This window comes from Plenodomus lingam (assembly GCF_022343315.1).
Source record: "Plenodomus lingam strain CAN1 chromosome Unknown contig_26, whole genome shotgun sequence".
In the NCBI taxonomy this organism is placed as follows: Eukaryota; Fungi; Ascomycota; class Dothideomycetes; order Pleosporales; family Leptosphaeriaceae; genus Plenodomus; species Plenodomus lingam.
In genome coordinates, this window is record NW_027093941.1 from 1,544,136 (window position 1) to 1,569,663 (window position 25,528).

At 53.4% G+C, this 25,528-nt stretch overlaps 11 protein-coding genes across 11 annotated transcripts; 3 read left to right on the forward strand and 8 right to left on the reverse strand.

Annotated features, from left to right (window-relative positions):
• Positions 1 to 1,210: 1,210 nt before the first annotated feature.
• On the reverse strand, positions 1,211 to 1,393 carry IAQ61_006787 (uncharacterized protein; the record flags this gene model as incomplete). The annotated part of the gene is made up of 1 exon (XM_066097311.1): positions 1,211 to 1,393. One exon carries the CDS (start codon positions 1,391 to 1,393, stop codon positions 1,211 to 1,213), a length of 183 nt encoding a protein of 60 aa, XP_065952788.1.
• Positions 1,394 to 2,706: 1,313 nt separating this feature from the next.
• SEC24 (COPII subunit) lies at positions 2,707 to 6,228 on the reverse strand. Its single transcript, XM_003845631.2, has 5 exons — positions 3,853 to 6,228; positions 3,668 to 3,801; positions 3,489 to 3,619; positions 3,253 to 3,434; positions 2,707 to 3,152 (listed from the first exon to the last, which is right to left on the reverse strand). The coding sequence occupies exons 1-5, from the start codon at positions 6,061 to 6,063 to the stop codon at positions 3,141 to 3,143; spliced, it is 2,670 nt and encodes an 889-aa protein (XP_003845679.2). The 5' UTR covers positions 6,064 to 6,228; the 3' UTR covers positions 2,707 to 3,140.
• Positions 6,229 to 6,662: 434 nt separating this feature from the next.
• IAQ61_006790 (uncharacterized protein) lies at positions 6,663 to 8,357 on the reverse strand (the record flags this gene model as incomplete). Its single annotated transcript, XM_003845633.1, has 4 exons — positions 6,663 to 7,127; positions 7,175 to 7,300; positions 7,351 to 7,823; positions 8,075 to 8,357. The coding sequence occupies 4 exons, from the start codon at positions 8,355 to 8,357 to the stop codon at positions 6,663 to 6,665; spliced, it is 1,347 nt and encodes a 448-aa protein (XP_003845681.1).
• IAQ61_006791 (uncharacterized protein) lies at positions 8,272 to 9,215 on the reverse strand (the record flags this gene model as incomplete). The annotated part of the gene is made up of 3 exons (XM_066097312.1): positions 8,272 to 8,606; positions 8,814 to 8,827; positions 8,941 to 9,215. The coding sequence occupies 3 exons, from the start codon at positions 9,213 to 9,215 to the stop codon at positions 8,272 to 8,274; spliced, it is 624 nt and encodes a 207-aa protein (XP_065952789.1).
• A 1,578-nt stretch (positions 9,216 to 10,793) lies between these two features.
• IAQ61_006792 (uncharacterized protein) lies at positions 10,794 to 13,401 on the forward strand. Its single transcript, XM_003845635.2, has 4 exons — positions 10,794 to 11,202; positions 11,256 to 11,908; positions 11,960 to 12,124; positions 12,175 to 13,401. The coding sequence occupies exons 1-4, from the start codon at positions 10,908 to 10,910 to the stop codon at positions 13,276 to 13,278; spliced, it is 2,217 nt and encodes a 738-aa protein (XP_003845683.1). The 5' UTR covers positions 10,794 to 10,907; the 3' UTR covers positions 13,279 to 13,401.
• Positions 13,402 to 15,020: 1,619 nt separating this feature from the next.
• IAQ61_006793 (uncharacterized protein) lies at positions 15,021 to 17,056 on the forward strand (the record flags this gene model as incomplete). Its single annotated transcript, XM_003845637.1, has 2 exons — positions 15,021 to 15,684; positions 15,753 to 17,056. 2 exons carry the CDS (start codon positions 15,021 to 15,023, stop codon positions 17,054 to 17,056), a joined length of 1,968 nt encoding a protein of 655 aa, XP_003845685.1.
• A 376-nt stretch (positions 17,057 to 17,432) lies between these two features.
• On the reverse strand, positions 17,433 to 17,852 carry IAQ61_006794 (uncharacterized protein; the record flags this gene model as incomplete). The annotated part of the gene is made up of 1 exon (XM_003845638.2): positions 17,433 to 17,852. One exon carries the CDS (start codon positions 17,850 to 17,852, stop codon positions 17,433 to 17,435), a length of 420 nt encoding a protein of 139 aa, XP_003845686.2.
• Positions 17,853 to 18,846: 994 nt separating this feature from the next.
• Positions 18,847 to 19,733, forward strand: IAQ61_006795 (uncharacterized protein). The gene is made up of 2 exons (XM_003845639.2): positions 18,847 to 19,412; positions 19,505 to 19,733. Exons 1-2 carry the CDS (start codon positions 19,236 to 19,238, stop codon positions 19,580 to 19,582), a joined length of 255 nt encoding a protein of 84 aa, XP_003845687.1. The 5' UTR covers positions 18,847 to 19,235; the 3' UTR covers positions 19,583 to 19,733.
• A 574-nt stretch (positions 19,734 to 20,307) lies between these two features.
• On the reverse strand, positions 20,308 to 21,246 carry IAQ61_006796 (uncharacterized protein; the record flags this gene model as incomplete). The annotated part of the gene is made up of 1 exon (XM_003845640.1): positions 20,308 to 21,246. One exon carries the CDS (start codon positions 21,244 to 21,246, stop codon positions 20,308 to 20,310), a length of 939 nt encoding a protein of 312 aa, XP_003845688.1.
• A 1,990-nt stretch (positions 21,247 to 23,236) lies between these two features.
• On the reverse strand, positions 23,237 to 24,087 carry IAQ61_006797 (uncharacterized protein; the record flags this gene model as incomplete). Its single annotated transcript, XM_003845642.2, has 2 exons — positions 23,237 to 23,729; positions 23,786 to 24,087. The coding sequence occupies 2 exons, from the start codon at positions 24,085 to 24,087 to the stop codon at positions 23,237 to 23,239; spliced, it is 795 nt and encodes a 264-aa protein (XP_003845690.2).
• Positions 24,088 to 24,596: 509 nt separating this feature from the next.
• On the reverse strand, positions 24,597 to 25,346 carry IAQ61_006798 (uncharacterized protein; the record flags this gene model as incomplete). Its single annotated transcript, XM_003845643.1, has 1 exon — positions 24,597 to 25,346. One exon carries the CDS (start codon positions 25,344 to 25,346, stop codon positions 24,597 to 24,599), a length of 750 nt encoding a protein of 249 aa, XP_003845691.1.
• Positions 25,347 to 25,528: the final 182 nt, after the last annotated feature.

Sequence of the window (25,528 nt, forward strand, 5' to 3'; positions counted from 1 at the left end):
CCCACCGAGAGAGAGAGAGAGTGTGTGTGTGTGTGTGAAAGAGAGAAAGAGAGAAAGAGAGAAGGGGAGTGGCGGGGAGAAAACAGAAGGGGGGGGGGAGAGAGGGAGAAGTCAGAGTGTTCAGAGTGTTCAGAGCGTTCAGAGAGACAGACAGAGAATGTGTGTTTGTCTGTATGCGCTGGAGGAGCCGAGAAAGGTGGTCGTCGTCTCTCGTCCATGCATGTAGGTACGATACCGGTACTACTACAATGTAGGCCCATGTTTCGAGGTACAAACATGGCACAGCAGCCTCATGCACCACTGTCGCTATCCGGGACACTAGTTGGAGTAAGTAGTAGGTATATCAACGGCGAGATGGGTAGGTATTCCACTATTGTACCTACTCTACACAGTCGATGCTCTGCAGTCCGTGATTCAGCCCCGAGAAAGAAGGGGAACCTACCTACCTGAGGAAGCTTGAGCGTGCTCGTGTTCGAAGTGGATGACGAGATGATCCGTTTCACATGCCCCACACAACCAGGGAGGTAGGTAGTAAGCAGCACGTTGGTCGACCAGGCCCCCAAGGTCCAGGCTAGGCTACACCCACACAGCACCATCCACGGTCTATTGATACATAGTAGTACGACCGTCTTCCTACTATACAGGCAAGCCAGCAAAGACGCGAGATCTAGTGCGGCCGGTTGCAAGCATCACGTTGGGCTCTTCCGGTCCAGCTGCGTAATTCTCTTGTCCACGCTGCGAGCAATTGGTTAACGCGCCTGCGTCCTGCAGGTAACAGCGTGGGCAAGCGCCGATGCAAGGGGGGCGGGAGAGACGAAGAGACAGTCGAAACCGATCCACCGAAAATGTTGTACCTTAGCTGGTACAGGTACAAGTTTGTACCTTGCTGAAGCGAACACTAGCCACCGCGATTCTGCCGGGCCTGAGCGCTCGCAGCTTTCACGTCCGTACGTCTCGCAATCGAATAGGACGGCGTGGTTTGACGTACGTTGGGCGGTGAGCGACAAGACTGCCTAGACACACAGTACACACTTCTGACTGACTGGGGATGGGGGCTCCCAGCGCGGCAACTCTAGTACCGACTGTGTGCGGTCAAGGAACCTTTGAACAAAGCGCTGGCTCGATTGCTTTAGAGTATTTTCCTGGCCCTCGAGAGTTTGGATAGGTGGACCAGCGCGGACACGCGCGGGAGGACAAGTTGGGTACTACGTCAAGGATCATCTGACGCCGCCTCATTTCTGTTGGTCTTGAAGCTTTGTTCTTTTGGCCATGCTCGAGCCAATCGTGCTTCCGCTTGCAACTGAAGGCTGAGGGTACTGCGAGTTCCGGCTTGCGCCTTGGAAGTCTGTCTTCTCGTGCTCTCGCGCTCCAAGGCCCAGCATCCCATGCCCATAAGTAAATAAAATAAAAGGTCGACAGCTCGGGGCAAATCAAGTGTTCAAAGCACGCGCGAGCCGTGGCCAGGATTCAATCTGGGCTTGCCGGCTTATGCGGGCTGGCACACCTCGACGACAGAGAGGAGGGCATCAGCTGCCAATATGGATCCATGGTGCCGGTCATGGCCATGGCGGTGTGGTGTTGAGGGGCAAAGGCTAGACGAACACAACTTCTACATTCAAGTGCAATAATAAGCCAGTTGCATGTGAAGTTAGTACCATGTATTAGCAGTTGCGTGAACATGTGCGTAGCCATTACTTGTAAGATGGAATCCTAGCATGTCGGAGAGTATTTATTCTGACAGCGAGGCATAAGACGACGAAACGTGATTGTAGTATTACTCTACGTAAGCAAGAGTAGGTTGGGTTATGGATAAGCTCGCCGCTGTGATGGGAACAGTTCATCCCTTGATTGTTCTGAATCAATCAGTAGTATATTTAATGCTTTATTTTTTCGTTTGCACAATCGGAACGGTAACTCAGTGGTAGAGTGTAGGATTGCAGTGCAAGTAATCCTGAAGTCATCAGTTCGATCCTGGTTCGTTCCTTGAGTAAGACGCTTTTTTTTGCTGCTGCATGCTTACGTTGAGATTGTCATTTGAGTCAACAATAGCATTTTTTTTGGCTTGCTACTTTGATATATCACTCCCGTCATTCCATGACTAACCACGATCACTTCAACAACATCACACCTGCCCCATTTAGACCCATAGTACACCCCTGAAATGAGAACATTGTGTCGTAAACAACACCACACCCTACCCATTCACATCTAACCCTACACCCTACCCATACACATCTAACCCTACACCCCACCCCCCAAGGTCAACCACCCATCTCATCCTCGCACAACGCACTGCACCGCGCCTCACTGCACGCACCCGATCCCAAGACTCTGTACCACGTACTTCCTTCCCCTCTCTCCACGACTCGGCTACAGACGCATGCAAGTATGCATTCCCGCCCTCCTCTCCCCCCCATGCACCAGTGTAACGCTTAGCAATGCATGACGGGCAGAAATTCCGTTGGCTGGATGCGCGGGACCTTGCACGAGCACGAGCAGGAGGGGAAGCAGCAGTACCCCTCGACAACGGGAACGGGGAGTAAGTGTAGTGTTATAGTCATCGTTTCGGCTTTGGCTTGTCCTTGAATTGCCTTGTGGTGCGCAGGAGCATGTGCAGTTTCCACGACGTTTGGGCGTTTTTCTTTGCGTGAAACAAAAGTATGTGGGGGGAGGGGGGATGGGGTGGGGGTGGGATTAGGGCCTGTGGGAGCTGGGCGGATTGATTTACATATACTACACACTACACATACATATACATGCATGATCTGAAACCACAGCAAGGAAATCATGTACTTGGCATTTGGAGATGCACAGGGGCAGTGGTATAGACTACTGGTCGTTTCGGCATGGACAATGCAGGGCAAGGACTGTGTTGTTGTATGATCTGATTTCTTTCGATCGATTCCTGACAAGAACGGTGAAGCAAAAGCCAGTGGAGCAACTCAAGTTGCATATGTTAGCTTTAGTCTCCGTGTGTAATATTATCCTACCATCTCCTTTTAAGCTCTCTTCCGTCAGATAGCATACGTCTGCGTTGCGCAGAAACCCCTCCCCTCCCGTCCAACGATCTGAACCAAGTCATCATAATTTCCGCCGTGCAATTAACTAGGCGGAGACTGCCAAGCGTGCTGTGTTATTGCTTACTGCACCACCTACTCAAAAGTCAGCATACTCGGGTCCGAAAAAAAGGTTGATAGGAAACACGTGGACGATGTGAACGACATCCTCCGTAAGAGCCGAGTTATTGCTTACCTTTTCTCGCAGCTTACTGATCCACTGGACAATGCTCTCGCCCTGGTCTGCGCGGTCCTCGACCAGCAATGTCTGAGCCCACAGCTTGAGACTTGGGTCGCCATCTTCTTTGATAATGTACAGTGTGGGCAGTGTGATACTGCCGACACCCTTGGACTTGTGGTCTCTTGATTTCTCAACGACTGTGTAAAAGTTAGACAAGGTACCGCGACATCTGCGATGCGATTGATTCTTACCAGCCCTTACTCGTTCAGAGTACTCATTGTCCAAGACAGGCAAGGATGCCTTGCCCTGCTTGAGTTGTGTGCGGTCTTCTACCCCGAACACATCCGCGAGAAGTGCGGGGACAGCGTCACGGCCGACCCACCTACTGTTCTTAGCGGAGGAAAGCGAATCATTCACATATATGACTCACAAGAATTGATTAACACCGTCGTCTAGAAGGTACAGTCCATATGGCACGATCGCTGCAGAGGAAAGGTTGAGGGCAGGAGGCATAGTGATCTGACCCGTTGTAGGCTCTGGCACACCAGCGTCATCGGGCATGTCCTAATCTGCTATCAGCTGACGTCACCCAAGAAAAAGGGAATCAATACATACGTGAAGGCTGTAGAAGCTAGGATAAATGTACTGAATTAGTAATCGCAGAGGCAATGTGGATAGTAGGTCAAGGGCAGCAGATCGAAGATCAGAGGGTATTTGAGCGCTCTTTCTGAGACCGACGTTTTTGATGAGACCCAAAAATAGGATGGGAAGAGCTCGCAGATTCTGAGGTAGCTGTAGTCCACCACCACCCATACTGCCACCAGCCAGTTCCTTCCTGTACGTCGAGAGAATTTCAATGATCTTTGCCTGCAGCGCGTCTCTTGCAGCATCGAGTCCACTAGACAGTGAACGCTCAACGGCCTTGTGACTGAAGTAGGTGGCAATTGCTTGTGGATCCGCCGATGCGTAGACGGAAGCAAGGCTTTCTGTTGTAGGTACAGCAAGCGTCAAGACCCTGATACGACGTTGGCCGCTCGATGTTGTGTGCAAGACGGCAGCCTGAAGACAAGCAAAGGGCTTGGTAATGGTCTCATCGATCGCAACCTCAATAACGACAGCTTGATCTCTAGGGTAGGCTGGGAAAGCGCAGAGGTCAGACGAGCGGTTAAAGAAGTTTCCGTAGAAGGCAGACATCCTTAAACCAGTGGTAGCGCGCACGCGCAAGACGGCCTCCAACCCAATTTCTGCCGACAGGTAGTCTGCCAGCTCCGTCGCAATCTTGACGACATCTTCTTGCCTTGCAGCATTCCATCCAGGATAGAAGTATGTCTGACCAGCTGTGAAGCGTGGCAGGTTGCTGAGGGTCGCAACGTCCTGATATTGGGAGGAAAACAGGAACATGTCGACTGAGACCTGGTTCTTTGAGCATTCGACTGCGAAAGACTTGTACCAGTTGTTGGCAGGCTGCAACAAGCTGCCTTCCTTGCCAGTTCCTAGCAATGACTTGTCTTCTCTTGGGCTCAAAGCAGCGTGACCCACATTGGGAAGGGAAGCAGCAATAACTGTGAGCTTTCCTCCGAGTGGAGAGATGAGCTTGTGTGCTGAACGCAGCGCGGAGCCAAGCGCGAAGCCTGGGACCATTGTGTTCTGGAACATGGCTGGGAGGCGGTCGAGGAAGGTCTCGATGTTGGCGCGACACTGGCTAAGGCTGACGAGAAGATCAGAAGGCATTGGGAGATATGGCTCCTCCAGGTCGGATACGACTAATTGCTGAGGGTCGTTGTTCTCGCTGTTGTCCGGTGGAATGGAGAAGAAGTGCAGACCGGAATCAACTGCCATGAAACCGAGGCGGGTCCTACCATCTGCGTTGGGTATCCGGGCCAAGGCTTCTTTGATGACGCGTGAGACTACGGCCAGCAGACCGGTGTTGACAGCAGCCTGTGTGCAATCCAGGATGATGTAGTAGCAGAGCGGCTGGGGTGGCCGCACCATGTATTCCTGGGGCGCTACAAATTCGGTGACAGCATAGTTCAACTCAGGTCGCTGCCATCTATCTATGGCCTTTTGTTGCGCCGCATCCCAGTCAAAGGCCTGAGGGACATCATTTGTGAGGTTGCACATGTTGCACCGCCATCTGTGGCCATGGTCGAGAAATGAGACGTAGGGGTTGATGTAGGCCCGGCAACGCCTACACCTGCTAATGACCTGATCATGGACGACCGGAATCGGATCCTCCGAATCGTGGAGGCTTGCGTATGGGCTGATGACGAGGGCAAACGGCAGCTTGCTCTTCTTCAGGAGGCCGTGGTTGGTGGGAATGGTATTGAGGGTGCAGCGGAGGTATTTGCTTGACTCATTGGCGAACTCGGAGGGTGTGGCTGCCGCGTTCGAGGGCAGATGGATGGGCGGGGGCGGTTGATAGAGTTCGGAGACGTGGAAAGGCTGGGCGATGAGGTCCGAGGGGAACAATTGATTCTGCTGCGTCGCGGCCATGGGCTGCTGTACTTGCGGGGCAGCCTGTCCAGGCTGGGGGCCCAAGTTCATCTGATTGAACTGCTGGTTGAGCGCACTGGGGTCCTGGGGGCCTGCTGGCTGTCCATATGCTGGCGCAGCGGCCCCATAGGCAGGGACGGGGGCGCCATAGGGGGCAGCAGGAGCACCATATCCAGGCGACGCAGCGCCATAGGAAGGTGTTGGAGCGCCATATCCTGGTGCTGCAGCCGGTACTGGTGCTCCCATCTGTCCACCCTGGCCTTGACCGCTCGCATTGGCACCAAACTCGTACGCTGCGCCCGCATATCGGTCCCTCTTCTTGCGGTCTGCCATGGCGATATGGCAGCGAGCTGCGAAGGGCAAAGGGCGGTGGTGAGGGAGGAAGGACGGTGGAGAAGGGAGTCGAGGGAGAGGCTATCGAGCGGGGGTTAGGATTGGGGTTGTAGTCTGCGTGCGAGACTGCGTGGAGGGGGGTTTTTTTTTCTTGGAAAGTTGCGGTTGTGGTTCAGAGCTCCATGTGTCTTCTTGGGAAGGGAAGCGGCACATTCCGCGCTAAGATAGTCCTCCCCGCCAATCCACCCGCAGCAACAGCACAGACTGAGGTTTCTTGGGCCCCTCAATCTCAACCTCCTCCTCCTCTCGCCCTGTCGACACTCTCCATGTCACCAACGACGTCAGCTTCTAGGCACCAGCTGTTTTATCCCTTGCCTTTACTTTTCATCTCATCTCGTCTTCGCACCCTCTTTCGATCGAACAATACAACACGTCTTTGCACTAACAGCTTTTGATTTACCACTGCACCCATGTTCCCTTTTCATCATCGTTAAAATATACGGTTATAAACAAGAAAGGTTCAGAAACGAAACACAATCCTCTTTCTTTCCCTTCTCCCTGTCTCTCTATCTATCAGTCAATTCACCCCTATAGGCCCCTTACGCGGCTCGCGCAACAGGCGCCTGCACTTGCGCCTGCTCCAGCCTCTCGACCCGGTCAGCTTCCTCCAAAGGCTGCGGGGCTGAACCACTGGTATCATACTGCCCCTCATTCACCTGGTTTTCGGTTGTTGTAGACTTCGCATAGACGCTTTGCTCTGGCATGGAAGTGCTAGTCGGACTGGCCACACCGGGCATCGCGCCTACACCGAGGGTGCCGGCGTTAGATGGGATAGGCTCGATGTCAAGCTGATAGTTGCGGAGGTCGTCTTCTGCATCAGTAAGAACCTGGCGGGCTGCCTCGACCTCGGCGAACGCTGGGTGCACGTCACCAGGCGCGATCGGTGTGTCATCAACGAGGTTCAACAACCGGCGCGCGTGCTTGGCCAGGATCGCTTGCTTCTCCGCGCGCTCAATCGTTGCAGCGAAGTGATGGTCGTACGCCTCCTTGAACTTTTGGCGGGTCTGACATGGTCAGTAAGTTGCAGGATCATGTCAGCCACCTTTCATACAATGTTGCTAAGCTGCGCCTCTGCAACTAAGCTCTGCGCTTCCGCACGGACAAGCTCTTGTTCAAGCTGCACAATCTTAGTGCTCTGAGGTTCTTTGTACTTCAGCTTTGCAATCTCATCAGACACCTACAGTATGGTCAGCAAGCCATCGCTCTAGCACAGTGCAGAGAATGTACCTTGATTTTATGGTCTCGACTAGGCTGGACTGAACTCTCCGTATTGCGGATTTGCTTCAAGATTCCTCGGTAGTCCTCTAGAGCTTGCGCATAGAGGTCTTCCTGCTCGGCGATTTCTGCAAGGAGAACACCCAGCTTGTCTGATATCTCCGAAATCGTCTCATCCTCTGTCGATTCGCCCCACTCTGAGAGCTGTTGGGCGATTCCGATGCGTTCTCGCGCAGCAGCCTCATACGCGCCAATGGCATGGTTCTCTGATTTGATAATCTTGTACAGCTTCTTCGAGAGCTCGGGTTGTTGCGTGCCACGCAGGGAGGCCATTGTAAAGCGGTGCTTCGGCGCGGTCTTCTCGCCGCCATTGCTCTTCTTGGAGCGGACTGACAAGGATCGATTCCTTTTGCGCAAGGGCGCATGGTCAGCAAAAATATAAAGAGGTTGCGAGAGATCTTGTGTGTCCTGTCCTGAGAATCTCTCTGCACCTTATCACAGCCTATGTTGAAGATTTGCCGCAAAGCGGCAAGAATCGCGCAGATACATAGATTGTAACCGCAAACTCGCCACAGCTTACATAAAAAAAAGGCTGTCTTACATTTTCAAATCGGTTTGTTGGGTTCAGGATCTTGAAAGCTGTTGTTGTCTACGGATGGATCAAGTCAGTATTGCACTTGTTCCAAGGACTACAGCCGCAGTGTGTGACTGTACATGGGCAGGAGTTGTGAATTACCTCTTTGGGGATTATCCTCTTGTTTTGGTTTCCCAGAACTGGAAAGGCGCTCCGATGGAAAGGTTGGTCGTGACAAGGTTGTGTCTGAGACTTGAACGAGCGGGGGCATGAGTACGGTGGTAGGAAGTCTCGCTCGCGCCTCGCACCTGGTGATGTCATCGCTGTCGCTTGGAAGCATCCCATCCCAATTGCTCGTTTTAGCAGCCAAGCTGGACTGGCGACACACCCGACCTCGCACAACGCCACATTGCCCTCCATGGCCGAACTTCATTGACAGCTCCATGGTGCGAAAAAGCGCTTAGAGACTTCCATCGGCTGTCGGTATCCGATTGCTGTTGTTGAGATAACATCTCCGTTCTCTCCTTCCTTTCCAAGTAGAACTTCATAGGGGGCAAATCCTTTGGAATCCCAACCTGCACTTGACGGAGGCTCGAGGCAGCACCTTGAGAGGCATCTCTTGGCCTTGCTGAAAATGGCGGGGGGTACATAACGCCATGTTCGTAGCCCTGAGCTGGTGGGCATCCATCCGCGCCTCAAAGACCCCGACTACAAAAAACACACAACACTGTCAGACCGTGCAAAGTTTTGAAGCGAAGGGTCGTCGGCGCACACTCACAGCGGGTGGTGTCTTTCAAAAACAGCGGGCAATCTATTTGACTCAGTCGACTCCACGAAAGCTCAGACCCTTACTCGCGGCACTAGACTTCCAACGAACGAAACGCGCAGATTGCAAGATTACGCTTTCGGGTCGACCTAGGAGATATCCTGGGATTAGCTGGCTTAGGAAGTTGAAAATTTACGACAAAGCAATATACATCATACTCACCAATCATAAGCAATTCGCAAAGCACGGTCGGCCGGACTACAACGAAGCACACAAAGCACAACGAACCACCATCGTGTTAGTATCTGCGAGCTGCACATCCGCGCTGAAATCATAGCCAGCCAGACCACCAGTTCTAACGCAGCACGTATCGAGGCCGCTTGAAGGACCTTCTGCGGCATCTACGGGAGGTAATGTGGTGGGACTGCGTGTTGTAAGTTCATGTAGAGCTGCATCATCGGATGAGTTGCCTGATGAATCGTCAATCGTACCGGAGGCGACTGGACCAGTGCTACGCGGCCTTTTCTTGGATCTCATTACACAACCCCCAGTTGGTTCGGATACATGTCGTCTTGGGATGGAATCCGACAGCTAGCTACGCTACTCCATTGTGTACCTATGCCTGCAACCCAAATGTCTCCATTGCAGACCTTCATTTCATTATAGTAGCCATACGCTCGTCTATCAAAAACATCCAGACGCCTCTTCGGTGCGGTAGTCGTATACTTAATCAAGGTGAGATAGGCATACACCGGCAGATAGGCTTACTCGTGGGGAAGGTCGCATAGCCACTTGACGAACAACCATGAAGCCTGCTTCACAGTCCCAAATTATTTTCGCTGACGATCATATTCCACAGTCCTAAGTTAGACGGGTACTACTAGGTACCGGCATCCTGTTTGCCATGTACATGGGCACCATGTTTCTGCCCACAGAATCACATCTTTGCATATCCCAAGCGCGACTTCATTCTTCCTCGTGCCATGTCAGTGTCACCATGAGGGAAGCGACACGGTATAGCCAATATTGACTGCGGTCAATGGTCTCCATGAGAGTCTAGGTGCCTTACACGATTCACAGAGAAAGTTCGCAAATGAGTAGAGAGAACGCAAGGCTATCGGGATGTCGAGGAACACCAGGATGTCGGGCCTACCCCATCCATGTCGATCCCTCAACTCTCACGGGGTCAAGTGGCCGTCTGGACTTGGCAAGTCTGGCCACCCAGACCTGACCTTTACTAAGCCCACTGTCTGGCCCACGACCCACGACCTTCTTCTGCCTTGACTATTATCGACGAGGTACTGCTATACTGCTATAGGCACCTAGGTATCTAAAGATCGCAAACTCCAGAAATTTGGTCGCCAATGTCTCGACGGGGTGGCGCGTCAACAGGCCCAACGGCTCCCGCTCGCACTCCGTCTCCGTGCCGTACCCCAGATGTGATTTGAACTATACTGCATATTGCTGACTGCCAAGACTCGAATCGCGAGTACATCGCGCGGTGTTGACAAAAAAACCACCAACAGGCACAATACCACCGACAACCCGCCTTCCTTCACTGTGCCGCTGTGCACAACCAGGATGAGCCCGCATACACGTTGGCCACGGGTGTGCAAGTGGATCCCGCTGAGCAATCCATTCCAACTGTACCCCAGTCATGTCTTGCAACTAACGAGATCCGTTATATGCTACTAGAAATTAGTAGGAGTTGGGTCTAACTTGGTATCTAACAAAGCCGACATGCCATAAGGATGTATTGCGGCGGGATTTTCCATCACTTAATACCGTTACGATTTCTTTTTCCGGCATGCATGAGCAACATAGGTCAGCTTATTCGCCGTCATCAGCAAACATATTCAAACCGGTCATGCTTCCCTTTAAGGGAACTCGGGGTAATCCCCAAATGCAGCACAGCGTCTCACGCTTCTTGAGCTGCCTACAAGCTCTTGGTAGTATCATGTCTATCCTCATTGGGACATCCTAGTCCTACAAGTGGGTCCCGTGAATTGGCACATCGACTCACTATGCCAAGAGCAACTGTTCGGCTGATCAAAGGCGGGCTGTTGATTTGACAAAGCAAGTCCTCCAAGCACGGTTCCAGAACCAGGAGTACGTCAAGATGTGCACGTCGGTGACACCGCGTAATTTTACTGTCCAGGGGTTTCAGCTATATAAATACATTTGGACCCGTTGCCACTCTCTCACAACACCCTCTCGACAAACTGCACCATGAGATCAAGCGTGCTTGCAGCAATTGCTGCATATGGTTATGTTGCCCAAGCACAATGCCCTTACATGAGTAATGAGGCCCGAGACCTACCAGAGAGCCATCAGCAGGTCCGCAGACAACAAGCTCCAGCCTCGACCGACGAGTTTATGGCCAAGTATGAAGTCAATGATACCAACGCTTACATGACCAACAACTTTGGAGGACCCATTGATGATCAAGAGAGCCTCAGTGCTGGTGAGAGGGGACCAACGCTGCTCGAAGACTTCATCTTCCGCGAGAAGATCACGCATTTTGGTAAGTGAGGAAGAAAGTCTGCATTGCAAATCGTTACTCATGACTTTGATTAGATCACGAGCGAGTTCCTGAGCGAGCTGTTCATGCACGAGGTGCTGGTGCACATGGTGTCTTCACTTCCTATGGAGACTGGTCCAACATCACGGGTGCTTCATTTTTGAGCACGCCTAACAAGGAAACACCGGTCTTTGTACGATTCTCCACCGTCGCTGGAAGTCGTGGGTCTGCCGATACCGTTCGTGACGTTCACGGATTTGCCGTCCGTTTCTACACGGACGAGGGCAACTTTGACGTTGTTGGAAACAACATTCCAGTCTTCTTCATCCAAGATGCGATCAAGTTCCCCGATCTCATCCACGCTGTGAAGCCAAGACCGGATAATGAGATTCCTCAAGCTGCCTCTGCTCATGACAACGCTTGGGATTTCTTCAGTCAGCAGCCTTCTTCCATGCACACGCTATTCTGGGCGATGAGCGGCCATGGCATTCCCCGCAGCTACAGGCACATGGATGGTTGGGGTGTTCACACTTTCCGCTTCGTGACTGACGATGGCAAGACCAAGCTTGTGAAGTTCCGCTTCCGAACTTTGCAGGGTAAGGCTTCGCTTCTGTGGGAGGAAGCGCAGGCTGCATCTGGAAAGGCCTCGGATATGCACCGTGCAGACTTGTTCGACAGCATTGAGAGGGAGCAATACCCTGAGTGGGCCGTAAGCCAGCACGATTGACTTGTTTTCGACCGTCACTAACATGTCATTTAGTTTGAGGCACAGGTCATGGATGAAGAAGACCAGCTACGCTGGGGCTTTGATCTCCTAGATCCCACAAAGATCGTTCCTGAGGACATTGTTCCCTTCACTCCTCTTGGCAAGCTCACTTTGAACCGTAACCCCCGCAACTACTTTGCCGAGACGGAGCAGGTCATGGTAAGTAATTACATGGTCTTTACAAAGACATCCTATTGACCGAATTTCAGTACCAAGTCGGCCATATCGTCAGGGGTATCGACTTCACAGACGACCCACTGCTGCAAGGACGAATCTTCTCCTACTTGGACACTCAGATCAACCGCCACGGTGGACCCAACTTTGAGCAGATTCCCATCAACCAGCCCCGCGTTCCTGTCCACAACAACCAGCGCGACGGTGCAGGGCAAATGTTCGTCCCTCTTAACACTGCTCCCTACTCCCCAAACACAAACAACGCAGGATCTCCCAAGCAGGCCACTATGGAACAAGGCCGTGGATTCTTCAGTGCTCCCAACCGCTCTGTTGGTGGACGTCTTGTCCGTGCCGTATCCTCGACCTTTGCTGATGTTTGGTCGCAACCTCGCCTCTTCTACAACTCCTTGTCGGCTGTGGAGCAACAATTCCTCGTCAACGCCATGCGGTTCGAGACTGCACAGGTCAGAAGTGAGGTGGTCAAGAACAACGTTCTCATTCAGCTGAACCGTGTTAGCCATGATGTGGCTGTTCGCGTCGCCCAGGCTCTTGACATGACTGCGCCTGCTGCAGATGACACCTACTACCACGACAACACTACGATTGGTGTCAGTGTCGCCAAGGACCCCCTGTTGAAGATTGACGGATTGAAGGTCGGTTTCCTCACATCCACCTCGGCTGGAGGCGACGCTGGTGCCTCCCTGAAATCTGCCTTTGGTGAGCGCAAGGTTGATGTGTCTGTCGTTGCCGAGCGTTTCGGCGAAGGCATTGACCAGCTCTACTCGACCACCTTTGCCGGTCAATTCGATGCCATCGTTGTCGACAGTGGTGCCGAGGCCCTGTTTGCGGCTCCAGGTAGCCTCTCCAACTCGACGACGACTGGCTCTGGCAACAGCACGGCGAGTGCACGATCGACTCTGTACCCAGCTGGGCGCCCTCTGAGCATCCTCCAAGAAGGATACCAGTGGGGTAAGCCGATTGCCATGGTTGGATCTGGCAGCGCCGCTTTCCAGGCCGCCGGCATCGAGGCTGGCACGCCTGGTGTGTACTCGGGCAGCGATGTGGCCGCCCTAGTCGAGAGCCTCTCTGAGGGACTCCGGACTTTCAAGTTCTTGGACCGTTACCCATTGGATGCGTAGACGGGCCAAACGAGAGTTGATGAGGGGGTGGAAGGGGGTGTGCATATGTTTCGCTTCATTGCTGGAGCTGCCTATCTTCCATAGACGACTAATTTTACTTTGGTATGATTACATCCATTTGATTGATTTTGCATAAGCATGAGACCACATTGTGAGAGCAGTACCTGCCCAGGGTATATTGGTAGATGCTCTTTGTCCGATTGTCTACATGGAAACATGGGTCAACCATGTGGGAGGTTTGTATATCGGAGACGGAGCACTGGAGACAGGCACAAAGTGGACGCACGTGCTCTCGCGTGCTATCTACCGTGACCGTTACCGTGCCGTGCATATACTCTACTTTACTCTACTCTACCCTACCCTACCCTGCTCTTACCCACCATCTGCCGCGATCATTTTAAAAATAAAGCCAGCAGCTGCCATGTGTCAAGAAAGTCGAACCTGTGGGACCTGTGACAAGGCAAGCCATCCCTATTTTCCCACACAAGCTGTGAGACGCTGGCTTCTCGTGGGCAACCGAGGCGAGGCGAGGATATAGATGACCGTAGGCCATGGCGACCACACCCTCTCTGGCCCCCCCTGCAGTGCACTCGATTTCGATCATGTTTATTTATACCTACTGTAGATTGTGTGTATTTCGTTGTCTACCTTGCTTGTGGTGATGATGATGATGATGGGTGTGTCTGACATTTTTGTATGCATGTAGATGGAATGGTATGGTGTGTGATGATTGATGCAGCTCAGCTGTCATCTCGTCCGGACACGGGGAGTGGGGGAGAGGTGGCGGTTCTGTAAGCTCTGACAAGGTTGCTGCAGTGATGGTTTCCCAGTCTACGGGCGAAGACAGAGAGAGAGAGAGAGAGAGAGAGAGAGAGAGAGAACGAAAAAAGCTGGGCAACGCACATGCCACAGGTTGCAGGTGGTGAGGGTGAGCAAGGACTTGGCGCTGCTTTCCGCTTGACTGGGAACTCTGCAGCTGGGTTGTGCAGGGACAGGCCCAGGAGAGCGACAGGCCAAGTAAGATTGGGGGATGGCACTGACTGCCCAGCTGCACTTTACTTGTGGGAACTCGGAAAGACTCAGGCCTGTCTTGTCCTTGGAGCGTCTGGTTAGATGTTACACCAACACCACCACCACCACCACCATCACTGTTGCCCCTTTCTCAGCCACAGCCACAGCCACCGAATCTCTCCTTTTGTCTGCGCGGCCATTACAGTCTTGTGCTCGTTACCCGACCGTGCTTGTGTGTACACTCACTCACTCACTCCCCAAGCACGCCCGTTGGACTCGTCGTCCTTTTCGCGTTAGCTCCACTGCAAGCAAGCTCCCCCCCCCCAGCACGGTACCGTCTTTTGACAAACGATCAGCGTCGACGACGGCTGGGCGCATCACCGCTCATTGAGATTGCGTCTGGCAACCCTCTCATACTCTACACAAAAGAATACTCCCAAGTCAAGTAACGTACTCTGTTGTGGCACCTGTTCCCCTCCTGTCCAGGCTCCCGATTACATTCACAACGTATATCGGAACTACTTTGTACCACCCCACCGCCGCCGCAACCAGCACAGCACTCTCCCAACACCGCGCTGTTGGCCTTTTGTCTGTCTTCCACGGTTGCACCACAGTTGCATCCCCCCTCGACACACCCACACCCACGCCCACGCCCACGCCCATCATCATCCTCATCCTCAGCACTGCCACCAATACAACAACAACGATAACCACGACGGCCAGCCTGCACAATGTCGGCCACAACAGCAAGCAAGCCAGCATTGTCGGGCACGCCCCGTCGCGAGGCTGCATCCAAGACCGCCTCTTCATCGCCCGCAGCTGCCAACCGAACCCCCGCAAAGTCGTCGTCTACCCCGACCTCGAATGGCGCGGGCGGCGTCGCTAGGACGCGCTCTGTCCGCTCTGGCACCAATGGGGCACCCGTCTCCGCCCGTGCGGCTGTCAAAAAACCTACCGCCGCCTCGAACCTCAGCAATGCCTCGCCCGCCGACACCACGGCCGACGACGCCCGCGAAGAGCAGGCTGCCTATCTGCAGGACCTCAAGGACCGTCTGCAAAAGGCAGAGTCCGAGGCAGAGGAGCGCCAGAAGCTGGTCGAGGTGCTCAACGCCCGCCTCGACGAATCACTGGCCGAGCAGGCCAAGCTGGAAGAGCGGGCCCACGAAGAGGAGGAAAAGGTCGAGTCGCTCGAGAACGTGAAGCGGGAATTGACGCGCCAACACCGTGAGCTCGAGAGCATCTACGAAGCGGAGCACACGCAGGCTATGAAGGACAAGGAGGAGAGGCAAGCGCGCGAGGAAGAGCTGCAAAACACGATCCAGCGCCTCAAAGAGACCATGGCCACCAAGAATGTCCTCGTGTCCGAGGATGAGGACACACCTGTGTCACGGGCATGTAAGTGACCAGTCATGTCCATGGCTAACCTCGTGTCTTCTAAGCCTCAGCACTGACAAGACCCCTAGCAAGTTTCCGCAACAACCCCTCACGCTCCAACTCGTCGCAGAACCTCGAGAACTTTGCCCCGCCTTCGTCGATCCAGCGCAGCAACTCGCGCAACAACTCCAAGCTCATCAACCAAAAGGACAAGATCATCGAGGACCTTCGCCTCGAGCTTGCAGAGTACCATGTCAAGGTGCTCGAGGTGGAGAACGCCGGTGGTGGCCGCTTGCGTGAGCTGGAGAAGCAGCTACTCGAGACACGCAAGACCAATGCCCGGCTCATGGAAGACAACGAAAGCTTCCAATTACTACTGGGTGAGAAGACTCTCAATGGCGATCTTAGCCGTGGCGAGTTCTTGAGAGAATCTTCGCAGGCCGAGGAGCGCGCTCCGTCACGCAATGGCCCTTCGACCAGCTTGGCTGACGAGTTGCAATCGGTTGCAGAGGCCGATGTCGAAGTCGTGCGCAGGCTCGAAGGCGAAGTGAATACGCTGAGGGCAGAGAACAAGGCCCTGACACTGTACATCAACAAGATCATCAGTCGCCTGCTCACCCACAAAGGCTTCGAGTCGGTACTGGGCACCGATTTAGATGCAGAAGGCTCGAGCATGCCAGACAAGAATAAGGAGCTCCCTCCTCCCCCACAAGAGACGGAGCAACCACAAGGCTTCCTCCAGCGCGCCAAATCTGTCGCCATGGGCAACAACCGCAACAAGCCTCGACCGCTAAGCATGATGGGCCCGCCCCCCCAACCCATTGCCAATGCCACCCAACACAACGCCCACGAAGACCCCGCCACTGCCCCCAGTATCCCCCTCACGCGCACACAATCCGGCCGTCATCCAAGCGGCAGCTACACGCACCGCCGCTCAACATCCGAGGTCGGGGCTGCAGGCGCAGCAAACAGCATGTTCCGCACCCCCAGCACCACCTCTCCGAACCCCACATCCCCCGGCATCATCTCGCCCCGCAACTCCTTCTTCGGCCTCCCCGTGGCCGGCGTCAACGGCGTAAGCAACCCGACATCGCGCGCGCCGTCTGGCCAAGGCCCCATTCCCGAAGACAAGGAAGTCGACTCGAGCACCATTTCCTCGTCTGCCAGCCACGTCGACACGCCCAGCCCCCCGCGCCGCCTCGAACGCAGCGAAACGAGCAGCGGGCCCATGACGGGCAAGGGCATGCGGCCGCTCCGCCTGGTGCAGAATGAAGAGGAGGCGATGAAGGCGCGCAAGGCGGCGAATCGGGCCAGTTGGTTTGGAGGCCTGTTTGGACAGACGCCGCCGCAGCAACAACAACAGCAGCAACAGGCGGATAACAACGGACAGTAGAATTGTGTGTTGTTGCGATGAGCTAAGATGAGCTTGAGGTTATACATGATGATGATGAGATGATGTATATATGTCTGTCTGTTGTCTGTGGCATGGGTTGGATATCATAGAGCTTGCTTATTATCTTGTGCGGTATGGAAGGATTGTTTTGGTACGGTATGAGCGGACTTCTTGTACGGTCTGAATGGACTATTCTTGTAGGGTATTCAAGGGACTTGGCCCTTTGTGGTCTGAATGGACTTCTTCTTCTTTACAGCCTTGCTCCCCTTCTCCTGTTTCTTCTTCTTCGTCTGATGATGATACCACAGGACGATGAGTATACTATATCCCGTCATACCAATTTTCTACATTCGGGCTTGGAATTACAATGGCAGGTTTATGCTCTTGGGTCCTCGGTGTTCTCGCCATCCTCGGTGTTCTCGCCATCCTCGGTGTTCTCGCTGCACTCGCCATCCTCACCATCCACCTCTACCTCCTCCTCATCCCACCCCGTATCCCCATTCCCATCCACACACCCCATCTCGCCTGGCAAAACGCTCAAACTGCCCTTGCGGGCCACGTCACATCCATATCCTCCACATCCATTCTTTTCCTTTTGCTTTCCCCTTTCACTTCCTCTTGACCCAGCTCTCCTCTCTCTCTCACACTCACGCCCACAATCCACCCGCCACCGCTTCATGCGCAGCGGACACGCGGCGGGCTCGAAACTGTGCAGGAGGGCATGTGCGCAGGGTGTGTAGTGGATGGAGAGGGTGCGGGTGCAGAGGGCGCAGGTTGTCAGGTGGGTGTTGCACATGGTTTGGGCAAGGGGTAGGGAGAGAGGGGGAGAGAGAGCATGTGCGTGCGTGCGTTGGAGAAGGGATATGGTGATGAGGAGTCGGGTGGGTTTGGCGGCCTGAATGTATTGCTGTTCTGGTCTGATTCGGTTCGACTTGGAAGGTATGGAATTTGTTTTCAGATGTGCTGGCTGCTCGCTGGCTCGCTGGCTGGATGTTTGGTAGATGTGTGCGCGATTCAACGAAGAACGAGAGGACGATGAAGATGGATCAACGCTGATTCTGCCTGTGAAAAAAAAAGAAGGAACTTTCCAAAGTATCTCTGAACCCCTTGCCTATATCTACCCGACCAAAAGACTCCTCTTTTATACCATTACACTGCAGCGGTACCTAGTAGTAATAACCACGCAACAACATTTCAGAATGCTAGCCCCGCCGCTTGACGACCCAAGTTTGGCAAGACATTGTCGCTTGCTCGCACTCAGACAGCGAAAGAGATCATGGTGCTATTTCCTTTGATCCATGGGGTAAATAGAACGGGGAGGGTGTAAAACAATCTGGATCGATGGCTTGGGCGTTGGGAATGTCTTGTCTGGTGGAGCAGGTGTGTGCTGTGAGAATTGTGGGTTGGGCTGGGAATTGTTTTGGGGAGCGGTTTGGTGTGGTTGTTAAGGGAGGGGGGGGGATTGTTGCAGTGGTTTGGATGGCGGTTGGAGAGAGAGAGATGTTTTGCGCCTGAGGGTGAAGGCGTGCTGTGGAGAAATGGAGGGAATGGTAGAGTAGGTACGATGTCGTGAAAGTCTCGCACAGGTATGCCGGTCCCTGCGGTAATCGCAGCTACAAAGCACCTCTTCTCCTCCCAAACTCCTCCCAAGCCCAGCACTCACATGCTATGCTATATTCTCTCACAGAAAACAGTCGATCAGTCCATCTCTCCCCAACGCCGCTCAGAAACCAGCCCATCCAATCACCAACCCTGCCATTCCCGCTGACAGACAAGCCAGCCGCCAACTGACCAGACGGACAAACGCCGCGCTACCAAAGCTCCTAAACCCACATTTGTGCCCCAACTTACCTCGGCAACTTGACCTCCATTCCCCATCCCAGACTTGCGCCCCAACTTTCCTACCCCGATTATACACTGGCGCGTTGCTTTAACCCCAGACTTTTCTTGACTTTGGGAGCCTCTACATTCTCTGCATATTCTCCTTTCTGAGCAGCGCATCCATCCATCTCCTCCGTCCCCAGCCCGCCTCACGCCATACACCGGTACCTACCTATACCACCACATCCCCAAGCGGCCACCCATCAACGACACCCACCCACGCAGTCCCTCGCCCCCAACCCTCTCCATCCACATCCACACCCACATCTCCACAAACCCGCCCATACCCCACCCCACCATGTCCTCCACCTTCACGACCAAGCAAGTCGCCGAGCACAACACCGTGGAAAAAGGCCTATACATCATCATCGACAACGACGTCTACAAGCTCGACTCGTTTGTGGATGAGCATCCGGGCGGGGCGAAGATTCTGAAGAGAGTGGGGGGCAAGGATGCGAGTAAGCAGTTTTGGAAGGTATGTTTTTCGTTGCTTTGGCTTGTGGTGTTTGGGGAGGGGGGGTTGGGATGTGTGTGTGTGTGCATATGCTAACTACAAGTTGTCTCTAGTACCATAACGAGGGTGTGTTGAAGAAGTATGGTGCGAAGCTCAAGATTGGGTCGGTCAAGGAGGAGGCGAAGTTGTAAAGTGTTGGATTGGGGGTTCGAGGTGGTGATGATTGAATTTGGATAAAGCGGGCAAGATTTTTAATGTAGCAGCAACATTGTATATGTGAATGTGTATGTGCATGTGTCGTTCATGTGCGCCGCCACCAACGAGTGCCATGATTGTGTTTTCCAGTGCCATGTCATGGTGTATGATATATTGTCCATTCATCAGCAATTCCTCACATCTAGCACAACTCCACGAGGAAGAATTTCTAGCCTCAAACTTTATGCGCACGGGGAAGATGGAGACGAATCTCAGACTCGGTGCCTGAAGAAAAAAGAATCCTATCATTTCTATAGCAGCAAGCGAGCAGGCAAGCACGCGCATCCCATCCCCCGCGCCACCGAAAAATCTTACGTATTAAAACTAAACGCAAACTCTGTCCTCTCCTCAAGGGACTTCTCAGTCGAAAAGAAAAAAAAAAAGGACAGGCTTGCTAAGATGCACGTGCATGAGCATATGAGGATATATGAAGAAGCAATATGCCGGCGTGAAGATGCAAGGATGAAGAAAAAAAAAGGGCGCTAAAATGAAAAGGCCGTGGGTATCGTTGCGAAAAACGCCTTTTTGGTTGGAAGATGCCGCGCAAAGATGCAAGATTGTGTATGTGTATATGTCTGTCCGTCCTTGTGGGGTTTGATCGACGTTGGTTTGCAATGTTGTGTATGTGTATGCATGTGTGTGAGTGTCATGATATCCCGCTTTAAAAACAGCCCCAACTTGGTTTCCGCTGACGGCTAACGGGTCTCTGCAGGCCACGAGTCTGGTTACGCGAGGGCAGTTTCTCGGTAGTAATGCTGTTATTATTGTCGTCGTCGTCGTCATTTTCGGCGTCGCCATCGTTGACATCGCCAAGTCTGTAGCGTCTGACTGAGCCGGCGTCAGACTGGTCCTTTTCGTAGAATTTCTCCTGCGGACCGGATAGACTTCTTGGAAGCGCTTTGCGGAGGAGACCTCGGATACCACTGTTGGCCCGGTCGATTCTTTCGTACTCGCGCTTGCGACTGCAGGGTGAGGTCCAGTGCATGGTGGTGTTTGTCTTGGATGCGGCGGCCATGGTGTCCTCGCTGTCCTCGGGCAGTACTGGTGCTTGGTTTGCACGCATTTCGTCGATGCTGTAACGCAATGGCCCGCTAGAATATGTGGGACCAGGTCGCTGGGACAGTGTGGGACTTGGTAAGCCGGAGGCGCATTGGTAGGATGGGTTGGTGAAGAGACTACAGGATCGAAAGTGAAGCGCGAGGACGTCGTCAATGTCTTGCCCGGCTGCAGCAGGTACGGACTGCGAGCTCTTCATCCTGTAGTGGCGCGCTGGTCTGGAGGGGTCGACTATGGTGCATGAAGTGCGGCGTGACGATGGTTTGGAGCTGTAGCCACGACTCTTCGACTTGGTGGTGGAGTCTCCTGACGATATGGTCGACGTTTGGCGGGCTGGCCTTGACCGTCTTTCCGAGGCGGGGCGTTCAGTATCCATGTGCTTGGGTTTGGAAGTGATTTTGGAAGAAGGGAGCGAGTTGGTGGGGTTGTTGCAATGTTTGCGACGAGGAGTCGTTGCAAGATTACTGCTCTGGTCGGCGGATGAGTCTTTACAGCATGACTTTGAAGCGTGGAATTCCACGAATCCGCTGTCTTTGCGATGCATTATTGTGGATCCATGAAAAAGCGACAGGACTGGAGGGTGTGAGGTAGAAGTGAAGATTGATGAAGTGGTTGGGTATATAAATTGTCCTTCGCTTCGGCACCGTCTGGTGAAGTGTTTGTTAGTGCTTGTTCGATGCAGGATGCGACCAGCGAGGAAGGCTGCAAAGGTAGCTAGGGGGAAGGGCAAAAACTGACCAGCAACCAGTGCAGAGGCGGAAATGAGGACAAGGTCACTGTTCGCAAGGAACAGATGGGGAGGCTTGAAAGGGAGGGGGGGGGGAGCTCCGGCTACAAAGAGGTTGTGCGCCGCCTCTATAGTATGGCGGCATTTGTCAAATGATGCTGGACCCGCACTGTTTCGTGAATCAAGCGACGCGGTCAGTCGCAGGAGCCAACTCACTAGGGCTAAACAGACCAGCGAGATCAACGAGCGCAATGGTAGATCTTGGCCCATGGTTGGCCCAGGCCCTGCCCACCTGCAAGACGGCGCACGGAACATGCACGATCTTTGAGGAAGCCAAGCGGTAAAAAAAAGGGTGGGCGACGGCTCTACTGTACTAGCTAAGACGGTGGACGGTGGACGGTGGACGGTGGACGGTGAATGGTGGACGGTGGACGGTGAATGGTGAATGGTGAATGGTGGATGGTGGATGGGTTGACTTCACCGCCTCCGCTGATTCGACTGGTTTGGGGCTTAGCAAGAACATCCATTCAACACGTGGGGGAACTAGTGTCGCAATAGAACCGGCCGCCAGTCTTGCCTGCCGTACACACATGGTATACTTGTGACTCTAGTCAGCCTTGCCTACCCTACGCAAGTGCTTGTGCTCGACGACTTGGTTCCACACAGAGGAGAAGAAGAAGAAGAAGAAGGAGAAGAAGAAGAAGAAGAAGGAGAAGAAGAAGAAGAAGAAGAAGGAGAAGGAGAAGAAGAGTTTTTATCGAGGGACTACTAGGTAGGTACCACATGTACCTATACATGTGGTACCTCTGTGTGTATACCTGCACGTACCTACATATGCATACCTGCCTGGAAATCGTAGCTGGACCGCCCTGTGATGAGACGGATAGCGAGCAGCCTCGTTCATTGTCCCCTACTGTCACTGTATCTGTAGCTACCTGTCCTGCACTGTGTACCGATTGGCAATCCATTTCCGCGTACGACAAGCACGGACAGCGGGAATGACCGAAATCAAGTGCATGTCGATCCCAGCAACTCCACCGACATCGGCTGCGGCCACCACGCTCGACAGAGACAAGCCCAGCCGCGAACGATTCATGCTTTCTGCCTTCCCCCCTCTCCCCCGTCCCTTGCCATGGATTGTACTCTTGCATTGCATGCATCCAACCGCAAAATCAAGGCTACTTCCATCTTCGACCCGCCCCTTCACTTCACTCGTCGTGTCGTGTCGTGTCGTGCAGATTCGTGTACCTACGTGACGACCAACATGTCCGCTGCAAACACCCTTACGGCGGGCGCCAACCAACCAGTGCACCACCCCCGCCCAGAGTCTCAGGCACGACGGCCTTCCAATGACCACGTCAGGCGGCCGCACAACGCCACCCACACCCTCTCTCTCTCTCTCTCTCTCTCTCTCTCTCTCTCTCTCTCTGCCGACTCGCACGTACATGGCGCCAAAACGCCAAACCCCCCAATAATGCAGCTTGTGATTCGCTCATCCCCAACTGCGTACTACACTTGTAGGACTAGACCATGTACTTCGCACACAGCCATCTTGCTGCTCTACTCTACTCTAGACCCTGTTGACTTGCCTGCGTTCTCGTACACCCTTTCTACCCACTATGCACGCCCAGCGTCAAGAGGGAGCATGCCTTACCCCCCGCCCATGCACTAGTAGTACTGTGGTAACATCAACTTCTTCTCCTCCTCATAACAAAGCGTAGAAACATCAGCCAATGAGCAGTCAGCCTGGCTTGGTCATCTGAACCCAGTTCCCATCGAGAACGAGCTATCTGAATGGTATTCTTCTTCATTGTATCTGGTCGTAAAACGTCTGTATCAGCTCAACGACTTCGTCAGGGCCTTCGAGACAGTGCCAGTGCCCAACGCCCTGCATAATCTCCAGCCTCTTTTCCGTTGTCCCAATCTCCTCAAACATCTTCTTGCTTCCCTCCATCGGTGCACTCGTATCCTCTTCACCCGCAATGATCAAGGTCGGGATGCTGATCTTGCTGTAGTTGGGTACCTCGGCGTTGACAATGATTCGGCAATTCGATATGTAGCCGGCGGGATCTTGGCCAAGGAGCAATTCACGAATGAAAGCCTTGACCAGAGGAGATGCGTTCTTCCCTACGGCCGCATGAGGCACGGTGTCTGCTAGAGGTTGGATGCCTTCCTTTTCCACAATCGTAATTCGCTGCCCGAATCTCGGGGCTGCCTCCTTGCTTGGGTACACTGGTCCAACCAACACAGCCGCGACTATTCTATCGCTTCTTTCTGCAGCAAGGTCTGCAGCCACAATGCTGGAAGAGTGAAGTCAGCAACGATGGTAGGACGTGGGCATGTAGAGTGAGCATACCCTCCCATACTGTGGCCAACAACGATGGCCTTGGGAACCTCAAGTACATCCAGGATGCCGATGATATCATCCCCCAGCGTTTTGACACTTTGCTCGACAAAGGTATAAGGCGACCGCGCCGAACCCGTATTGTCGAAAAGAATACATCTGAAGCCGCCGGCGACCAGACCTTGAGCAACGGCATAGTAATAGTCCTGGGAGGACCCCAGCCCGTGTATCATGATGAACGTCTCCCGCACATCTCCTTGTGGTTTCAGATCCGCATAGTGAATTTGCTTGTATCCGAGGCGTAGGAGTGGCATCTTGGAAAGATTCGGTGGTTGTTTGTAGGTTCGTTCAGAGCTGGTGCGTATTGAGATGGAAGTGTTCCGATCGGAACCGGTACCCGGTGCGGTGCTGATTAGCCGCTAGTGCCGGATAAGGGCAAGAGGTTGATGATGTCATCTTCAATGTCTGGGCACTCAGCACATCACGTGCAACAGCATGCACAGTTGCCCAACGTTGAATTGACACTTACTATCCCGACACTCAAGCGTGCAAATTTTTCACAATCAACACTATCCTCTGTCTGCTACCCCATTGTAAAGACTACAATGTGACATTGACGACTCAGGACTGACACTCATCGTCACCGATCCCTATCCGCCTTGACCCAGCGCACACCGCCCGCATGCCTTCTCCTGAACACACAGATCGCGAAAACGCACATGCTATCCAAACGAGTCATATGATCAACAACATACGAGCAAGACAATCACCACAACCGTTCAAACAGGATAACCAGGACCGTACCCACTGCACAATGATGGAATCAACACTTCATACCATACATTCGCTTCAACGCATCCGTGCACTCGGCCTTTAACCCAGGATTCAGCGAAATGTTACGGTTGTGTAGCAGCGTCCACAGCAACTGTGCAAGCCCCTCTTGCGTAGTCACCTCCTTGAGTTGATCCCGCGCTGAGAACTCCGTCCGCCCTCTCTCGTTGTTCCACATGCTGCTCAATTGACTCTTTGATCTTCCCCTCCGCCTCCACACACTCCTCGACATATCCTCCTTGGCCTCTTCACTCGCGTTCCAGAAGACTACTCGCCGGATGAAATGCTTGATTGCCATTTCCTCAAACTGATGGTGCGCAGATGCGATGGCCTGGTCGAATTCAGGATCTGCAGGCATACTGGGATCCCAGCGTCGAACAAAGTATCGAAAGGCGCGAACTTCGGCGTCTGGGAACGGGAGGTCGCTAAAGTCGATTATGCAGGCGTCGCTGGACGTCGAGGACGAGGATCCAGATCGCTGGCGGTGGCTGCTGCTGCTGCATGCCGAGGTCGGTGAAGTGGCGGCTTGGAAGTGCTGCTTGAGTTCGAGGGCGTCGTGGACTTCGATGATGCGCTGCAGAGCCACGCGTCGGTTCTGTGTTACCGCGTCGGTGCCTTGGAATACCTCTGGGTACTGGCCGAGCCGCTCTTCGCTCGAGTGTTCCGAAGCTGGCCTGCTGGGACTCCGATGGAAGAGTGAGGAAGCATGACGCTTTGGCCGAGATGTAGATGTAAATGTCATATTGACTTCTCTTCAGTTCAGATAGAAGCCCTAAACCCCAGGAAGGAAGAAGAAAAAAGTACTATGACTAAATTTCTACCACGAACAAGAAAAATCGAGATGGAAAGATACAAAAGGTGACCGGAAGAATGAAAGAACCAAAGCACCTCCCCCCTCTCCCCCCGAACCCACAAACCCACAAC

What these genes read in the sequence shown, in the direction of transcription:
- IAQ61_006792 (XM_003845635.2), top strand. Translation starts at nt 10,908, where the DNA reads ATGAGATCAAGCGTGCTTGCAGCAATTGCTGCATATGGTTATGTTGCC. An exon ending in CGAGAAGATCACGCATTTTG is followed by an intron (nt 11,203 to 11,255) that starts GTAAGTGAGGAA and finishes GACTTTGATTAG; the next exon opens with ATCACGAGCGAGTTCCTGAG. An exon ending in AGCAATACCCTGAGTGGGCC is followed by an intron (nt 11,909 to 11,959) that starts GTAAGCCAGCAC and finishes CATGTCATTTAG; the next exon opens with TTTGAGGCACAGGTCATGGA.
- IAQ61_006795 (XM_003845639.2), top strand. Translation starts at nt 19,236, where the DNA reads ATGTCCTCCACCTTCACGACCAAGCAAGTCGCCGAGCACAACACCGTG. An exon ending in CGAGTAAGCAGTTTTGGAAG is followed by an intron (nt 19,413 to 19,504) that starts GTATGTTTTTCG and finishes AGTTGTCTCTAG; the next exon opens with TACCATAACGAGGGTGTGTT.
- SEC24 (XM_003845631.2), bottom strand. Translation starts at nt 6,063, where the DNA reads ATGGCAGACCGCAAGAAGAGGGACCGATATGCGGGCGCAGCGTACGAG. An exon ending in CTAGCTTCTACAGCCTTCAC is followed by an intron (nt 3,802 to 3,852) that starts GTATGTATTGAT and finishes ATAGCAGATTAG; the next exon opens with GACATGCCCGATGACGCTGG. An exon ending in GACGGTGTTAATCAATTCTT is followed by an intron (nt 3,620 to 3,667) that starts GTGAGTCATATA and finishes TAAGAACAGTAG; the next exon opens with GTGGGTCGGCCGTGACGCTG.